At 50.1% G+C, this 18,450-nt stretch overlaps 1 protein-coding gene across 1 annotated transcript; it reads left to right on the plus strand.

Annotated features, from left to right (window-relative positions):
* Positions 1-8,733: 8,733 nt before the first annotated feature.
* Positions 8,734-15,739, plus strand: Sox7 (SRY-box transcription factor 7). Its single transcript, XM_021203797.2, has 2 exons — positions 8,734-9,048; positions 12,875-15,739. The coding sequence occupies exons 1-2, from the start codon at positions 8,811-8,813 to the stop codon at positions 13,777-13,779; spliced, it is 1,143 nt and encodes a 380-aa protein (XP_021059456.1). The 5' UTR covers positions 8,734-8,810; the 3' UTR covers positions 13,780-15,739.
* The last annotated feature ends 2,711 nt before the right edge of the window (positions 15,740-18,450 follow it).

The following is an 18,450-nucleotide window of genomic DNA, read 5'->3' on the forward strand; positions in this document are numbered from 1 at the left end:
AGGGGAGGAGGAGGAAGAGGAGGAGGAGGAGGAAGAGGAAGAAGAGGAGGAGGAGGAGGAGGAAGAGGAGAAGGAGGAGGAAGGGGAGGAGGAGGAGGAGCTTATTTAAAAAGCTCTTTTAATGTTACCAGTCTCATGGGGCCTGTCATATCTGGTTGTTTCTATTGATTGATGGTTTTTCTGACTACAGGTTGTGTGTTCTTGTTTTCACCCCTCAGGCTACTTGCATGTCTTAGGAAAGCTTCCCAGTCTGACTGGTGAGAGCAGAATCTTTCTGTCCCTGTGAGAGTTCAGGAGAACAACAACTATTCTCCTGCCTTCTCCAGGGCTCTCTCCACAGAATCAGCATTCACACACACACACACACACACACACACACACACACACACAGACACTGTGTACATGTGTACACACACGCACATGTATGTGTGCATTAGTGCTCAGCTGATCCTACAGAAGAACTTCAGAGCTCACCCCCACTCCCTCGCCCCTGCCTGCCTCTGGTCAGTCTCCTGTCCTGGCTGGCTTTGTCCTTCCTGAACTGAGAACCCTCTCCTCAGAGTCCCGTAGTCTCTGTGGGTTTCCACCACCACACGGGCTCCCCACAGGAGTGTCCCTTTTAGTTAGCATCCTGTGCTCTGTTGCGCAATGTCTGAACACCTCCTTTGTTCCCTTAAACCTTCCCCGGCTTTGCAGGCATGTGAGGCAGGAGGGCAGCTATGATCCTCAAGTCTTCGTCGTGGGCAGAAGGGGGATTCTGGTTTTGACATAGGATGTTGTTTGAGTGGATTCAGCCTCACTGCGTCCAGCCATGTGTCCTGTGGAGAACCGGACAGTGACCAGATGTTTGGAATGCTGAGCCTCTTCCCCATTCTGCTGTCACTTCTCTCCAGCAGCCTCACTCATCACCAGATAAAGAATCCAGGTGATAATAGCAGACCTTCCCTCGGATGGGATGGTGGCACCTTAAAAGTGTATTCACAAGCAGAAATAAGCCTGGCCTGTGCCTCTTAAACAGTATACTTAGTGGCCTCCAGGTCAGGTGAGCAGGGTGATTCCAGTCCAAAGACAGCTGGAGAAGGGCTGAGGAGCCATTTTTTAATACCGGCCTTTAAGTTCATTTCAAATTGCACCTGAAAACCCCCTCAAAAGAAGCCCGGTAAACCTCAGTTCCTAATGTAGATCTATGACTCCATAAGGTCTTTTCCAAATGCAACTCTAGTGTCCACCCTGCCCCTTCAGATTGTGTCTTGGCATATCCTTCACCTAAAGGTGGGACCACTGTTCTCCTCTGAGCCCCCTTTAAAGGTGTAGCACTGGGAAGTGTGGCTATCAAATGTGTGTGTGTGTGTGTGTGTGTGTGTGTGTGTGTGTGTGTGTGAAGGCGGACACTCTCCTCTGCCTTCCCCTGGGCCTTGGGGTTGGGAAGGAAGCCTACCAGGTGTCACAGGCTTTCAGCCTTACGTTTTACTTCTGCCATCTCCTGCAGTCACGACTATATGACTTTGACACTCCATTTGGAGACTTAGACTTAGGATCCATGTTCCTTTCCCTCACTCTGGCCAGACCTGGGACTGCTTCAGCTGGTAGTAGATCAGCAGAGGGTGGGGGTACTTTCAGGTGCTTTCTGAGCCTGTCAGCAAAGGCTGCGCTGCTTGTGCCTGTGTGTGTGTGTGTGTGTGTGTGTGTGTGTGTGTGTGCTCTCATGAGTGTTCTTCCCTGGATCCCAAGCTGATATGCCAGAAGTCCCACCTCCTCTGAAGCCATGCTGAAAGGGAAGCAACAGCATGAGGAGAACCCCCAGTCAAGGAGGCTTTCTGATTAGCAACCCTGCACACAAGCAAGTATGGCAGAAGCTCTTGATTTGCTCAGGGTAAACAAACAACAACGAAAGCAAAGGCAAGGAGAGCCCTCGGCCCATCCACCAGTCATTGATTCCTCCCACCCTCCCTTCACAGGCCCTGTATATGCAAATTGTTCTTTTAGGCCAGAGAGAGTCAAAGATGGATGCCTATTAACCACACTTTGCATTTTCTTTATGTAGATGCTTGTTGTTCTAGGGCTTTGCAGACCCTGGAGCAATGGCCCTCCTTGGTTAGCTTCACCTCTGACATACCTTTCATATGCAAACCTTTCCAGAGCCCAACCTTAATCACTTCCTGTGAGCTTCCAAATTCCAGGTCTCTATCTATTAACTCGGGACAAGGTGCCCCCACCTCCATCCCCAACCCAGGGACAGTTCCTCATGCCCAGAGCCTGCTGACACCATTCCTACCACCCAACCCTAGAGCCTACTTTCCCTATCTGTTCCCTCTTTTGCTGACTGTGGAGTCCCTTGCCCATAGCTAGCTCCTTCTTTCTTTCTTTCTTTCTTTTTTTCTTTCTTTCTTTCTTTCTTTCTTTCTTTCTTTCTTTCTTTCTTTCTTTCTTTCTTTCTTTCTTTCTTTCTTTCTTTCTTTCTTTCTTTCTTTCTTTCTTTCTTTCTTCCTTTCTTTTGGTTTTTTGAGACAGGGTTTCTCTGTGTAGCTCTGACTGTCCTGGAACTCACTTTGTAGACCAGGCTGGCCTCGAACTCAGAAATCCACCCGCCTCTGCCTCCCGAGTGCTGGGATTAAAGGCGTGCACCACCACACCCAGCAGCTAGCCCTTTCTTCCTTTGCCTCTTGTCTAACCAGAAGCCCCTGCCCCCCAGACTCTTCCTGGCACAGTGTTCTCCTTACCCCTCACTAAGAGTAGCAAGCTGTCTTCTGCCCTGCTGGCTCAAATAAAAATTAAGCAGTCTGCTTTTAAAGAATTGTAATCATTCGTGTGTGTGTGTGTGTGTGTGTGTGTGTGTGTGTGTGTGTGTGTACAAACCACTAGTTCTCCTTTCACCACATGTGCTCCGGGAGCCAAGTTCAGGTTGTCAGGCTTGATGGGAACAGAACGGAAAGGCCTCATTGTATGGAAAGTATGGATAGGAGCAGGGCAGGCAACTAAAAACAGCAGGATTGGGAACCTTACATTTCCTAATCTGAGTGCTATGAGGTTTGGTCATCCTGTGGAACAGCCAGCAGGCATCCCTACTTTTCTGCAGATGTGATATGCCTCAATTAAAAAAACAAAAACAGGGCTGGTGAGATGGCTCAGTGGGTAAGAGCACCCGACTGCTTTTCCGAAGGTCCGGAGTTCAAATCCCAGCAACCACATGGTGGCTCACAACCATCTGTAACAAGATCTGACTCCCTCTTCTGGAGCGTCTGAAGACAGCTACAGTGTACTTACATATAATAAATAAATAAATCTTTAAAACAAAAACAAAAACAAAAACAAAAACAGAACACAAAATAATAGTAATTTTTAGTCCACCCACTAAAGCAATCCCATAAGCTAAACAAACAAAAAGTGTCCTCAACCAGCTCACGCAGGGATTGCTGGCTGGTGACAAAGCTCTGAGATCAGATCTCTATCAGGCTGAATGTCACCATTGTCATCATCTGCCTGACACTCCTCACCTAGGACTCAGGTGCACTTGCCTCAGCAAATACTTATTTTCCATGCTGTGTTATTACTTCATGGTTTCTACTCACTTCCACTCTATATGGGCACTTTGAACTGGATGAAGAGAAAGAAATATATTCCCTTGACCCAGTCATTCTTACAGTGACCTCCTCTCCCTCTCCCTCTCCCTCTCCCTCTCCCTCTGCCTTTTGCTCTTTCTCCCTCCAGCTTTCCCTCTCTTCCTTCTGAGTTTCATGTAGTCCAGGCTAATCTTGAACTTCACGTAGCTGAGGCTGGCCTAAATTCTTGATTCTCCTGCCTCTGCCTTTGGAATAATAGAATTACAGACATGAGCCACCACACCTGGCTGATTTGTTGATTCCTTTATCAGAATCCAAGAGTTTAGTAGTAACCAATTAAGTACAGCATTTCCAAGGAGCAGTGTGGCAGCATGCTCTCTTTTCAGGGAGAACTAACAAATGTTCTGCGTGGAAGGAAACAAGTTAAGTTAGAAGACATGTTCCTGGATGGGCCTCTCCCATTCCTCTTACAGGCACCCTCAGAATCACAGAACAAGGTCCTTCATTTCAGGGGTCACAGATGAGCCCCTGGACCTGACTGGAACCAACCAGGTTCCGTGGTTAAGATTTCCATAACCAGCAGTGGCCAGTTGTACTGGGCTTCTAGAGCCCAGTCAGTCCTCTTCCTGCTGGGTCATCTCTCAGAATCTACTGGGAGGCAGGGTTGGTCAGGCAAGTGACTGGAGAGCTGGGTCTTGGGGTTTGGGGGTGCCGTAGGAACCCGGGGTGTCTGGAACTTAAGAAAACATTGTTTTGATATTATACTCTTATATTATAGGAGAATTATCAAAGGCCCACCTTATTCACACCCAGAAACAATTCCTTTCCGTAGAGAGGATCTTTGATCCTGTGATCTGTGAGATCCCTAAAGGTGACCTTGTGCTCTGCTGGCTCCAGTCAGCTCAGTTACAGGGACATCTCAGATCCTAGCTGTTAGTTTTCATCCCTAAAGTAGTTCTAAATTAGGAACCTCAATGGGTTTATCACCAATGGCTTTGATTTCCTATGGATTGAAAAAGAGGAACTCTCTAAGGCAGTGAATTGTAGGGAAATGGGGGCTGCTAATTCTGCACCAGTTATGGGTGAGGAACCTATTGAGGGGAAATGGGGAAAGTATGGGAGAGGGAAGAAGGAGGTATGGCAGAGAGAGGAAAGGAAGGGAGAAGACAGAAGGACAAAGGGGAAAGAAAAAAATAGAAGTCACCAGGGGATGAGTGGTGAGCACTGCAAGCCGGTGGGGCTGGGCTAGCTCCAGCTGCTCTTGGCTCATTTGATTTCAGCATCCAGGACAAGTCTTGACCTCTGGATGTGATTGTGAAAAAAGTTCTGCTGAGACTTCCTGAGCTAAGGGGAGGGGTCAAGGAGAGTGAATCTCAGAGGCTGGTGAAATGCCCTCCCCTGGGCATGTGAGAGCCAGGGAGCTGACGAAAGAGGTGCCAGGTAGTGTCTGGGCTTTATCACTTGTAGTAGGCACAGCCTGGCCTCCCTCCTCTGGGAAATGGCCCTGATCTAAGCTCATCCTGGACTTCCCGTAGGTGGTATGGAAGCAGAGTGGAGCAAGCCAATTAGCAACCAGCTTGTGAACTGTCAATCAAATTCAGACAGATCAGTGACCTTGAGCTGATCAAAGATGGGGAGGAAAATTTCCACCTCCAGCTTAGATCAAGGGACAAATAGCAACAAGAGACATTTGCTCTAAGTGACGACAGCACAGCTGTCTGGCATCCAAAGGAGACCTGCTAAGGCTGAGAGATTGTTGCGCTTAATCCTGCTCCGGTGCTGCTGCCCTGGTGAAGTGGGAACCTGCAAGCTAACTTTGACCCTTTTTTGTCTGTCTCCCTCTCCTCAGGCCCCCAGGGCCATGGAAAAACTCTCCTTGAGGGGAACATTTTGAAGGCCTGACCTTTTAAGCTTTTTAGACATTCACCATGCGTCTGCTCTATTGTTTCACCATTCATTGATGTGCACCTCGAAACCGGGTTTAATTTTCAGTTTACAGATGGAGGAGGCATGAAGGCTGGAACTCACGGGACACATTGCAGGAAACTTTGATTTGAGGGTTTCTGTGTCAGGTTATGTCCTCCTGAAAAACCGGGGCTAGAGAACTGCAGAGGTAGAAAGTAGAGGGATGGAGGGAGAAGGAATGAGGGGAGGGGGACGGGAGAGGGGGAGAGGGAAAACTAGATGTCATTTAAGAGATGAGCAGAGAGGGGGGTCGGCCCTGATTTGGGTTAGATAAATTTGAAGCATGGTCCACACACAGGTTCCAGTGTGCAAGGTCGCCTCTTAGGTACTGCATATTTGACTCTGATATCCTGCACGGAGCTGGGGACCCCTTGCCACTTTGGGTTTATGCCCTGATAGGACCAGCTGCAGTCCCTATGCCTTGACTCTGGGGCATTGCCTGCAGAAGGCTAGTACTTGCAGCTCTTGCAGGAGTCTAGAGTGATCAGACCAATACACTGACACAGTCCTGGGCCAGCACTGGCAAAATTGGGCGTCGGAATGCCTGAGGCGGGGCGGGGCGGGGCGCCATAGCTGCTGTAGTTCATAGGCCTTTCGACTCTTCAGAGCTGATCAGCCTGCAAAGTCTGACTATCGCAGAGCTCTGAGAGGCGCCAGGGTCACTGCAACTCTGTGTCCTTTGGCGTCTCCTCCACCCTTTTCCGGCTTTCCCACTGGCCACAGAGCGTGCTCCCAGGTCCCTTCCCCGCTACTTGGACTGCCTGGACGATCCTTGGTGGGAGAGAATGTGCCTAGACCTGTAGGGATTAGATGCCCCAGGGTGGGGTGGTACCCAAGGGGGGTTCCCCTTCTCTGGGGATAAGGTGTGAGGACAATGGGGGAGGGATTTGTAAGGGTGAGACTGGGGAGAGAGGGGGTAGGGGGCTGTAATTGGGATGTAAAGTAAATTTAAAAGAAGAGGAAGAGGAGGAGGGAGGAGGGGAGAGGAGGAGGAGGAGGGAGAGGGAGAGGGAGAGGGAGAGGGAGAGGGAGGGAAAGGGAGAATAAACACCATTACAAAGATGAAGTTACAAAAGTGAGCGAACCAGCCCGGGTTCCAGCCTACAGATGGCTCCAAGCAACAGGTCCAGCCAGCGATGGAGCAAAGTCACTTGACTTCAGGCTTAACAACAATCACCAGCTGCAATGTGTGAAACTAACTACTTGGCAGCAACTTTCCCAACCTGTATTCTCTGAGCCCGACCCCTCTCGTTGCCCCGGGTTTGCCAAGGTATCTACAGTCTTCCCTAATGGGTGTGTGAGTCCAGCATTTTCACAAACAGGCACACTCTGTGCTAGCCTCTCTAAAACTGCATTAAAAGCAACCTGTCCCCAGAGCAGGGTTAGGGTCCAAATAGTGGCCCCCTGTGATCTGCTGTCATCCTGTCCCCCTTTCTCAGAAAGCCATCCCTCTCAAGGAGAAGCATTTCTGGGAGCAATCCTGGCAGTGAAGCACAGCACTGCAAGTAGCCTAGCGCCCACCCCCAACAGCCACACGGAGGCTTCCGCCTCTGGATAAGCTGGTCAAACCTTCCAGTCTAGGATGGTGACTAATGGTTCTGCTACCTGCACCTCAGGACACACTCTTCCAGACCAGCTCCCTGCTGCACCACCTTTGGCTGGTAGCTGTCCTGGCTTTGCACAGTAGCGGGGGGTGGAGGGCAGTGACCACCGGCTTTAAGGGACACCAGCCTTAGAGCGCTATTGCTGGATCTTGACCCGAGGAGATGAGAAATGCCAGTTTATTTTATGCCAAAAGCACATGCCCTGATGAATTTTATCTGGGGTCCTGGAGGGTAAAATTAGATCTTAAACTCGGAGAAGTTGCAGTTCTCTGGACATTTACAGCGTCTCAGTACTGGCCGCCTCGCACGTTCTAAGCGAATTCAGTCACCGCACGGGGACTTTGAGACTAGAGAGGCATCTCCATCAAAGATTACACAGCTAGAGCTCACTGTATTTACCTCATCACCGCCTGTGAGGTCAGCCTTATCGGCCGGCTTTTAGGATTAGGAAAGGTCTTGGGAGATACCGGGCTTGCTGTCACGCATTCAGTAACTCAAGACAGAGTCTCACACCCAACATCACTGTCTTCCGCTCAGACTCTGCCTCTTTCTGAAGGTCGCCTCTGTGGAGCCTCCACATGGGGTGGCGCGCCATAAATATTTGTGGGTCTAATTCCAGGAACTAGGCCCCCCGTCCCTGCGGTGTTTCTACAGTGGGGTGTGTCTAAAGCATGTTGGCTCGTCACTCATTCATTCATTCACTCATTCGGCAGTTCTTGAATGCCTACTGTGTGTTGGCGCTGGTGTAACTGCCAAAGCAGCCGCGGCGTGCGTTAGGGTCTCAAGTTCCCGGTCCACAGCTCATTCAGGATGCAGGAAACCAAGAAGACTCTACTGTAAGGAAGTAGTTGGGGGACATAGGAGCGGAAAAGCGGCTCCTCTAGAGTCGGAAGAAGCACCAGAAATGGATTCCGCAAAAGAGCTACAAGCAAGGAAGATGCAGACCCCCTCCGACTGCTGGGGGCAGCGGCAGGCAGAGTGGGATGGGGGCAAAGACAAGAAGAGGAAAATCGGATAGCAGAAAACCCGACCCCTCTAGAAATCCACAGTGCCAGTTTAGGGAGGTAACTGCGCAGTCCGTAGTCTGGTGGATCTCACATCCACCTAAGACCCTTGGTGGCTGCCCACATTTACTGGGGCAGAGATGACCCAAGCCATAGGTGTGATCTGTCCACAACAGCATACTTGACCGATCTAGGGATATTGATAGTCATTGTCTCTCCTCCTCGGGTATCCCGGCTTAAGCTGTTTGAGTTCGGTTTTCCCTTGCGGGAGTTTTGGTGGAGTCTGGTCCCAGCGCGGAGGGCGGCCCAACAGCGGAACAGGGGCTGCGCCAAGCAGTGGTGACTTCGAGCCTTGGGCTCGCTCCTCCTGGCCCTGCAGTACCTGCACGGGAGCGCCGATCCGGGCAGGCTCGGGAGGCGGAGGGGCGGACAGGGGCGGGCACCGGGGCAGGCCCGGCCCCTCCCTCCCCCTGCCGGCAGGTCGCAGCGGGGACGCCGCGGCGGGGCAGCCGGGAGGGGCCGCGCCGCCCCAGAGAGTCATTGGCGGACCCGGTGGCCCGAAGCTGATAAATAAGGGCAGAGCCCGAGGCTGCTGGCCAAGTTGGACGTCGCGACCCGAACGAGGGCCAGGTCAGCGCCGGCCCCACGAGGCGAAGCCAAGTGACCCGCGTTCGGCCATGGCCTCGCTGCTGGGCGCCTACCCGTGGACCGAGGGACTGGAGTGTCCCGCCCTGGAAGCCGAGCTGTCGGATGGGCTGTCGCCGCCCGCCGTCCCCCGACCTTCAGGGGACAAGGGTTCGGAGAGCCGGATCCGGCGGCCCATGAATGCCTTCATGGTGTGGGCCAAGGATGAGAGGAAACGTCTGGCAGTGCAGAACCCGGACCTGCACAACGCGGAGCTCAGCAAGATGCTGGGTAAGTGCGCGGGGCGCGAAGCTGGTGGTGCGAGGATGGCGCGGGTGACAAAGCCGTTCGGGGAGGTGGGGAGTGGGGGTGGGATTTGAACACAGACACCACCAGGGCCTGAGCGGGCCATGGTGAAACCGGTGAAACCTTCAGTCCAGCGCGGGGCACCGGACCTGTCCCTTCTCCGGGTCACGGAGCAGAGACTCGGGTCCCAGGGGTGGGAGCGACCCGCGGCCGGCCCTGGGGACTGGAACTCGGGCTTAAGGACTCAGACAGGCAGATACGTTTAGCCTGGGTTGAACCGGCGTTTGCTGGAAGACAGAGGAGACTCCACTCCCCACGTTGTATGACTGGGAAAATCAGAAAGAGATATTGTCACGGAGAAAAAGATAACGAACATACGTCAATTGAGGCCTCACTGAGAAATGTCCCTATTTTTAACTATTTAACAGAAAGAAAAAAAAAATCAGCATCAAAAGATGTCCACCCGAATAGGCTGGGTTCGATTATCTATTTATCGCAGAAGTGTAGATAATTTGAAAAGATACTTGGAGCAGCCACAGAGGGTCTTTGAAGCCCATCGCTTCTTGCTTATAGCTATGGTGCTGTCCGCAGATAATCCTGACTGGACCCAGACAGGCCAGAGAATTGGGGATGAAAATGCTAAAACGGTTCCAAGGAACCTGTTTTTGTTGGATTTTCTATTCTCTCCAGTACTCAGAGCAGGGGTGGGTGGGTTAATATATACATCACACACACACACACACACACACACACACGCACACGCACACGCACACGCACACGCACACACACACACATTTATACACACATATATCAAATGTGTTTGTGATAGTGAGTGTATGTGTGCACACGCGTGCCACCATGAGTGTGGGGGAGACACGGTCAGAAGATATCTGGGAGGTGGGGAGTAAGTTCTTTCTTACCACCATGTGGGTTTTAGGAGTTAGACATGCACATCTTCAGGCTTGGTGGCAAATGCCTTTACCCACTGAATCACCTCACTCGTCTCAAAGCCAAACAACTTTCAACCTCACCTTACTTCAGATCTCTTTACCCTTCAACGTGGTTCTTATTTATTTAACCAATAAGATGCCTTCAAAATATTTTGTTTGCAGAGGGCACCAAGGCCTGCCAGGAGAGGCATACAGGCCCCTCGACCCCACCCCGCTGGGATGGAAGCCCTTCCCTTTTCCGTAGGAACCTGGGCTCTTTCCTCTTTCAGAGTCACAGAGCAAGGGCTGGCTTTCTGTTGGTAATAGGCCTGAGCCTAGAAAGATGGCCCAGCTCTCTGGCTGTCTGGAGGCTCCAAAAAGCAGTTGGTGAGAGTTGTGGGGTTCCAAGCACCTCTTGTCCAAATCTTTTGGCCAACTCTGCCCAGTGTATATTCATGAACATCGCCGCCGGGCCTCCTTCCTCCGAACAAAAAAATAAGCCTGTACATTCCCCATTCTATTAGCATAACATGAAATAGACTAATATTTACAACCTTTTTTTTTAATCTGAAAGCTTATATTGTTTTCTGTTTAAATGAATTTTATGAATCCCTCTGTGGTTCAGTCCTAGTTGAGGAGAGAATGTTTTGATTTTTGACCAGGTTTCTGAGGAAGGCCCTGGTGGAGATAGAAGGGCGGGGAACCTGGAGAGGAATCCAGGCTGCCTGTTTCGGGAGGTGAGGACAGGGACAGAGATGTGGCAGACAAACCTTCTCCCTGTGGACCAGTTCTATCTGGAATACAACTGCAGGCTTCCTGAGTATGCAGTTCATCTTGCAGAAAAGGCTGTCTTTCCTCCTTTAGCAGTACAGCTCAAAATGGGCGAGGGAAAATAGCAGCTCTTCGCTGCTTGTTAAAGTAGAGACCACGCAGTGCCCGCTAGCAGGGGCAGCTGCAGCCCCCCTGTACTCCTCCTTCCTGAGAACTTTCTTCTCTTTCTGGCCCATGTGAGAAAAGGCACGGACGGGACGAGAGACTCCCAACGCTTGCCACTGCAGGCTTCCCAAACCTTAAAACCCAGGTAAAGGATTTTTAGCAATAGAAAGAGAACTAGTTTAGTGTACCATGAATACGCTGAGGCGTGCCTACTACATGACGAATGAGAAAGTGTATCACAAATTAGACATTTGTTAGGATTTAAAGGGGAAATCGTGTTTTAGTAAGTCTAGAGCATCCGGGTACGTTTGGAGACCAGAGCCACATTTTATAGTCAGGCCACGGATAGAGCATTTGTGTGTCCGGATTCTGGACATCTTGCAAAACTAGTGTCATCTCTACATCTGGTGTTGTGGACACTCTCCAAGATTCACTTCTAAGCAACAGCTAATTGCAACAATTGTAGATAGTAGTAGCTTCTGCCTTTGAGCACTCCCTATCCTATGATATCCTGACCCATGGAGCCAGCCAGTGTGGGCAAGGGCAGACACCAAAGACAGTGGGGACCAGGGCAGGGTGTACATACCCTGTGCTTAGTCACAAGTGGATTGTACCCAGTAGGGAGACATGGCCTCTTTCCTTACAGGGCTTACCCAGCCAGATGCCTTGTCCTCTTCACTAGAGGGTCTGAAACTTGAGGGTGCAGTAGAGTCATAGGAGAGCATGCTAAATTTGCAGATGCCCACCTCCGTTTTAGTTGGCAGCAGTTTAAGTGGTCTGTAAGTGATCCTTGGAACTCTCTGGAGCAGGGCTGCATTCCATTGAAAGATGGAAGCGGGGTACCAAGGTGGCTTGTGATTGCAAAGGAACAGACAGGTAGGGAACGGTGAATCGAAAACCAAGTACAAGCAGCATTTTAACACCGGTGGGGATACACAGAGAGGAGACTCCTAAAGGGGAGAGCCGAGCCCTGAGCTGGAAGCAGCACCTGTTATAGTCAGAAAGACGGAGACCAGGGACAATTAAGGAGCTTGCCTCTGGAAAACTGTGGCTGAGAAACTGTCCTGCTATGGTCAGAGAGTCCTAACTCCATGAGAGAAAGTGGTAGTGCACACACATACGTGTGTCTCTGTCTCTGTCTCTCTGTCTGTCCCTGTCTCTGTCTGTCTCTGTCCTGTCTCTCTGTCTCTGTCTCTGTCTCTGTCTCTGTCTGTCTGTCTGTCTCTCTCTCTGTCTGTCTGTCTGTCTCTCTCTCTCTCTCTCTCTCTCTCTCTCTCTCTCTCTCTCTCTAAATATTAGCTTACAGTCTATACCTATATCTTTCCATAGCAGTGTCTATTTGACCCTCAGAGGTGAGGAACAGTTATTTGTGAGCCTGAACAAAATTCTCTAATCTACTTTTTGATTACACAATTGGCTGGAGCTGGGTTACCGCACTTAAGAGACGTGAGAGATATACATTACTAAACAGCGTGTCATCCCTTCATAAGTGGCAGGGAACTTTCAGTAAAATGCACAAATAAACAAAACTGACCCCTAAAGGATTTAAGAACCCCAGTCAATATTATAGACTTTAGATTTTTTTTTTTTCTGTTGCTGACAATTAGGTAGGGTAGGAATTCCCTGGGACTCTCACAGTTTGGAACGGTTGCCAATTCTGTTGGTTCGGGGTGAGATGATGATTTCTAAGCACTTTTCTCCACGACGCTAACATTGTGCGGTGCAAACAGGAAGAGTTGGTCCAGCCCCTTCAGTGCGTGTGTGATCTGGGATGAAGAGCGCCTAGAGGCAGGCGGTGTCCTTTGTGGCCATGAGAGGGGGTCCAGAGGATGGGGTAGGGGTCAGAGGGCAGCAATGGGATGCTAAGAAGCAGGAGGCTGAAGCAGGTGCAGAGGCTGAACCAGCACTGAGTCTGAGCATGCCTTTTTTCTGGTTTGTGTGATCAGGAAAGTCATGGAAGGCGCTGACACTTTCCCAGAAGAGACCCTATGTGGATGAGGCAGAGCGGCTGCGCCTGCAGCACATGCAGGATTACCCTAACTACAAGTACCGGCCCCGCAGGAAGAAACAAGGCAAGCGCCTCTGCAAGCGTGTGGACCCTGGCTTCCTCCTGAGCTCCCTCTCTCGTGACCAGAATGCACTGCCTGAGAAAAACAGCATTGGCAGGGGGGAGAAGGAGGACAGGGGTGAGTACTCCCCAGGGGCCACCTTGCCTGGACTGCACAGCTGCTACCATGAAGGTGCAGCTGCTGCCCCTGGCAGTGTGGACACGTATCCCTATGGGCTGCCCACACCTCCGGAGATGTCGCCCCTGGATGCGCTGGAGCCGGAGCAGACCTTCTTCTCGTCCTCATGTCAGGAGGAGCATGGCCACCCCCATCACCTCCCCCATCTACCAGGGCCCCCTTACTCACCGGAGTTCACACCTAGTCCCCTCCACTGCAGCCACCCTCTAGGTTCTTTGGCCCTTGGCCAGTCCCCAGGGGTTTCTATGATGTCCTCTGTTCCTGGATGTCCCCCATCTCCAGCCTACTACTCCCATGCCACCTACCACCCTCTCCACCCCAACCTCCAGGCCCACCTGGGCCAGCTGTCCCCACCTCCCGAGCACCCTGGCTTTGACACCTTGGATCAGCTAAGCCAGGTGGAACTTCTGGGGGACATGGATCGCAATGAATTTGATCAGTATTTGAACACTCCCGGCCACCCCGACTCTGCTGCAGGGGTTGGAACCCTCACTGGGCATGTCCCGCTCTCCCAGGGGACTCCCACAGGCCCCACAGAGACCAGCCTCATCTCCGTCCTGGCTGATGCCACAGCCACGTATTACAACAGCTACAGTGTGTCATAGAGCTGGAGGAATGGAGCCTGGCCCAGCCCTGCCATCCCCTCCTCCCTATGAAGCACCGAGCTAAGCAGAAACTGTGGCAATGCCACTCCTTGGTGGCAGGAGGTCAAAACTGCTGTTCCAGAGCCTTCCGGTCAAAAGCCAGGATCCAGCGCTCCGTCTGTCCCTTTAAATGTGTTTTGTTGGCTTCACCCAGGAAGCACAGCCTTGGGAGCTGTAGGATTTCCTAGCCACTCTACACCATCGGTGTAGCAGATGGGGAGAAGCCCGGCACATTGGAGCTCCTGCTTTTGGTGTAGCTACTTCTGATCTGTGGTGCTCCTGGTGAGATGGAGCCTGGGCCTGGGGTCCATCTCAGTCCAGTCTCTAACTGGCAAAACCCCACTCTGGCTTAGCCAGCCCTGACTATTCTCTCCTGCACAGTGAGGCCTCACAGCCGAGCCCTCGCTCTATGGATCTCCAAGTTACAGCCGCCTCCAGGCCAAGGAAAGTGTGACTGACTGCCCGAGGACCCAGGTTTCCTGCTTTCCTATAACCCTGTCCACAGCCACCCTAGAATTCCAAAGAAACTCCTTCAGTCGAGGAAAATATTCACCTTTGGGCTGGCAAGATGGTGTGCGATGTCTCAGTGGGTAAAAGTGCCCGCTGCCAAGCCTGATGACCTAAGTTCTATCCTTGGAGCCTACATGGTGGAAGAAGAGAACTGACTCCTGCAAGTTGTACTCTGACTTCCCAATGCACGTGTGCCCTGCTCACACACACACACACACACACACACACACACACACACAATGTAATTTTTCTTTTAAAGGAAAACATCTACCCTGGTTCAGAAAATTAGTATGTTCAACTGCAACACTGAAAGCAAAAGCAGATTAGAACTTGTTTTGCTCTGTTCTGAGACAGGGTTTCTCTGTGTAACCCTGGCTGCCCTGGAACTCACTGTGTAGACCAGGCTGGCCTCAAACTCAAAGGTAAACCTGCCTGTGCCTCCTGAGTTTAAAGGTGATTGGCAGCACACCCAGCCTGGATATTTTTTTAAAAATATATACTTTAGATACATTGTTTTTGTTACATACATCTCAGGAGACTACAGTTTGAGAAATATTGCTTGTGTATTATACAGGCATGCCCATCCCCAACCCTGTGCCCCAAGGTGTGTACCCTGATTTAGATTCTTCTCAACTGTAACAGTGTCTCCTCACCTCCCTGCAGAATGAACCAAAGAGCTAGGAGCCTAAAAAGTCTGTCCACAAAGCAGCAGCCTTGGGATGTGCTGATTTCTCGAGCAGAGCTATAGCATACCCTTATCTACAGACGCAGGAGATGACTCCCTGCCCGATGTCTGCTACCCCTTGCTCCAGGAGGGCTTTTCTCTCTTCTCTATTACTCTCCCTCCAAACTGGCCCCTAATTCAAAGGGCCCCTTGCTTGGAATCCCAGGCACGATTCCCCTGGCCGTGAAGGGAACCTGATTCTTGTTTTTCAAGTGGATACATCAGAACAATTCACCTATCCCACTGTCCTTTGGCTGTCCCCAACAAACACCCTGTGACACCCAAAGATGTTTCTGCGCTTTGGTCCCACCCCAGACATTTCCATCCCCTAAACCTCCTTTGAAGGAACATACCAAACACTGAGCTAACAGACTCTTGTCTGCCCTTGGACACTTGTGTATTATTGCCTTTATGAAATGTGTTTTTATATTCTGCCATTATGTCCACCTTATATTTTGTATTGTTGACAGATCCCCAAGAAGTCTTATTATAATATCACTTATAAGATATACTTAATCTTTATGCTATTACTGTATATACCATTTGGTGATAAATAGTGAATTGTTGATGATGTAATTGACTGGTGCCCAGTCCCGGATGGATATTAATAATCTCGTGAAACACTATCACAGGCATTAAGCTACTCTGTTCCATTTTTTCAAGAAAATTGAATATGCATGGAACAGTTATGAAACTGATTTGTCAAAATGTTTAATTTAAATAAATTTTTTTGTACCTTCACCATTCTATCCTTTGAAATAGTTTTTTTTTTTTTTTTAAATTTCATACTAGGTCTCAGTGTTACCTGTAATATTGTTTGTGTTATTTTCTGAGTCGACTTTTTTATTTTAAGGAGTTTTTGTTATATAAGGTTTTAAATGTCTTTATGAGTCGTACTGAAAAGACAAATCTCGATTCTACACATTGGAGCTGTTTTTGTTGACACTGGAAAAGGAAAGCCATAGCAAACCACATGAGCAGTTTCCCCATGCCTATTCAGTAACTGCACGCTGCCCAAGTCTAAGCCATGGACCATCTTGCCCTCTCCCCTACTTGAGTGGTGTAGCAGTATGCAGTGGCCCTCTGGACTGCGCAACATGCTGTCAGGGAGGCAGACACACAGCCTGGAATCAAGGTCTGAGACAGCTGGGACGGTCCAGGACACACGCTCCATCAAAAAGCTCCTGGAAAATCAACCTGGCTCTATCCCATGTATGGCACCTAATTCGGGCCTCTCTTCATGTAAAGAAGGAACTTGTTTAAGTCAAAGGTAGCCATGCCCCTTCCCATGCTCCTCTGGGCCAACGGGGGCCCTCCTGGGCTTCTGCACATCCTTCTCTGCTGATCATAACCCACAGTCATTATTCAGTAGCACTTCATAGTTGTTGGGCGTGTTACAGAAGGTTTCTGAACTGTTTCTCATCCACAGCCCAGGTGGGGCTTGTCATTCCCACCAAAGGGCAGGAACTTAATCAATGCAAGCTTATGACCTGCACTTACTGGGAATTCCTCNTTCATGGGGAATAATTGCAATCCCTGATCTCCATCACAAATGGGGTTCAACGGATTACCCGCGCCTGCTGGCGTAGGGTGGGCACACGCTGAGCCAGTCAGTGTAGTGCGCATGTAGCCCTGGACATCTAAGGGCATCACAGACCTGTTATTACTCAATCTTGGGTGACCAAGGACACTACAGTTCCGAGTGGGAGGTGGTATGGGACTCACCACCCTCCTAGGGTGTTGGCTTCAGCACCCATGAGGCACATTCATTGGGAGCATTCATGGCTGAGGGCTTAGTGCTTCTCCTTGGTTCTGGTTTTGGTGTTGGAGATGTGGCCTCATGTTGTGGCTCAGACTGACCTGGAACTCACTAGGTAGCCCAGACTAGCCTTGAACTTGTGGAAACCCTTCTTTAGCCTCCTTGGTTCTGTTTTCTGTGCCTCACTAGGGGATGGAGTCAACTGCTCTTCAATCCATGACCATCTCAGGCCAGAGAAGAGGAAAGGAATTATGGGTGACAACTGAGATGACACAGAGCCATGCTGCTCTGGCTTGTCATTGCACCTGGCCAGTGGTGGCCATATGCAGGGGTACACTGAGCTACTATCCTTGGCTACACTGAGCTCTGAATTGGCAGTATCTGGTCAAGGTGTGCCCCTTGGCACTGCCAAATGGGCATGCATCATTGTAACACACAGTATGGTTACACTGTCCATGCCTATGAGATGACAAGAAGCAGGCAGGAGGGTTCTCTGTTCTGAGTGGGACAGTGTGGCAACCAAGGTCTCAGTGGGTCCCAGCTACCTGTGCACCCTGCCTGTGGTACTCAGGTTACAATGTGACTGATGTCATCTTACAGGATGACAAGCCATGACAACAAGTTGTTTTTCTAAAATGCTGATGTTCCCATGTCACTCTTTGCCTTAAGATCTCTGTTCCTGTTCCTTAAGCAGTGAACAATAAAGGAGGCTCACCTTGTGGCTGAGGCATCCTGTATTTCAACTCCCACTTGCTTATGTCCAGGGCAGTCTTTATTTTCACAAATGTTGTAGAAAGGGAAACACTTGTGTTCTTTTCTCTAAGACACACCCCCACCACTACATCTCCTGCCAACTATACAAACTTCAGGCTTGTCATATCTGCCCAGCACCAATGTTAGTTCCCCAATGGCTGATTCTCTCCTTTCCAGAAGTTTCTTTCTCAGCTTCTCTTTTCTTCTGGTGGATCTTGCTGCAAGAATTCCAACTGGTCTCTGAAAACACCATCCTTTCCCATGTATCCATATTTAACCATGCCAGCACTTTCCATGAAGACCCTCACACTATTGCCTGTCTAGTGATACCTCATACAATGTCCAAGTGGCAAGTCCTTATTCTCACATGGACCCTGGTAGCTACAGCGACTGGCCAGCAATGTATTCAACTGGATTGTATGTCCTCCATTGCCAGACCCAGAGTAGGTTTGACAACCCTCGTTGGGTTGAGTAGTGGTAAAAGACCCCCATCGTGCTGGGTCCATCCTCCTTGGAACTATATCCCTCAGGTCTCTGGTTCATGTGGCTGAGGTAGGCCTGCATCTGCTATGGTGTAGAATGGAGAGATAGGTTGGAGATGGAATATGAGCCTTCCTTTTTGAACAAATAGTATTTCTGCTTTCTTCCCAAATGGAAAGGGGAGCGAGAAATGAAAAAAGATATACCCATCCTGTCCCATTTGCTTCAGTGTTGCTACAATAAAAGACTGATGAAAAGTAACTTGGTGTCTTAGTCAGGGTTTCTATTCCTCCACAAACATCATGACCAAGAAGCAAGTTGAGGAGGAAAGGGTTTATTCAGCTTACACTTCCATACTGCTGTTCATCACTGAAAGAAGTCAGGACTGGAACTCAAGCAGGTCAGG

The sequence above is a fragment of the Mus pahari genome, chromosome 8 (genome assembly GCF_900095145.1).
Source record: "Mus pahari chromosome 8, PAHARI_EIJ_v1.1, whole genome shotgun sequence".
NCBI lineage: Eukaryota > Metazoa > Chordata > Mammalia > Rodentia > Muridae > Mus > Mus pahari.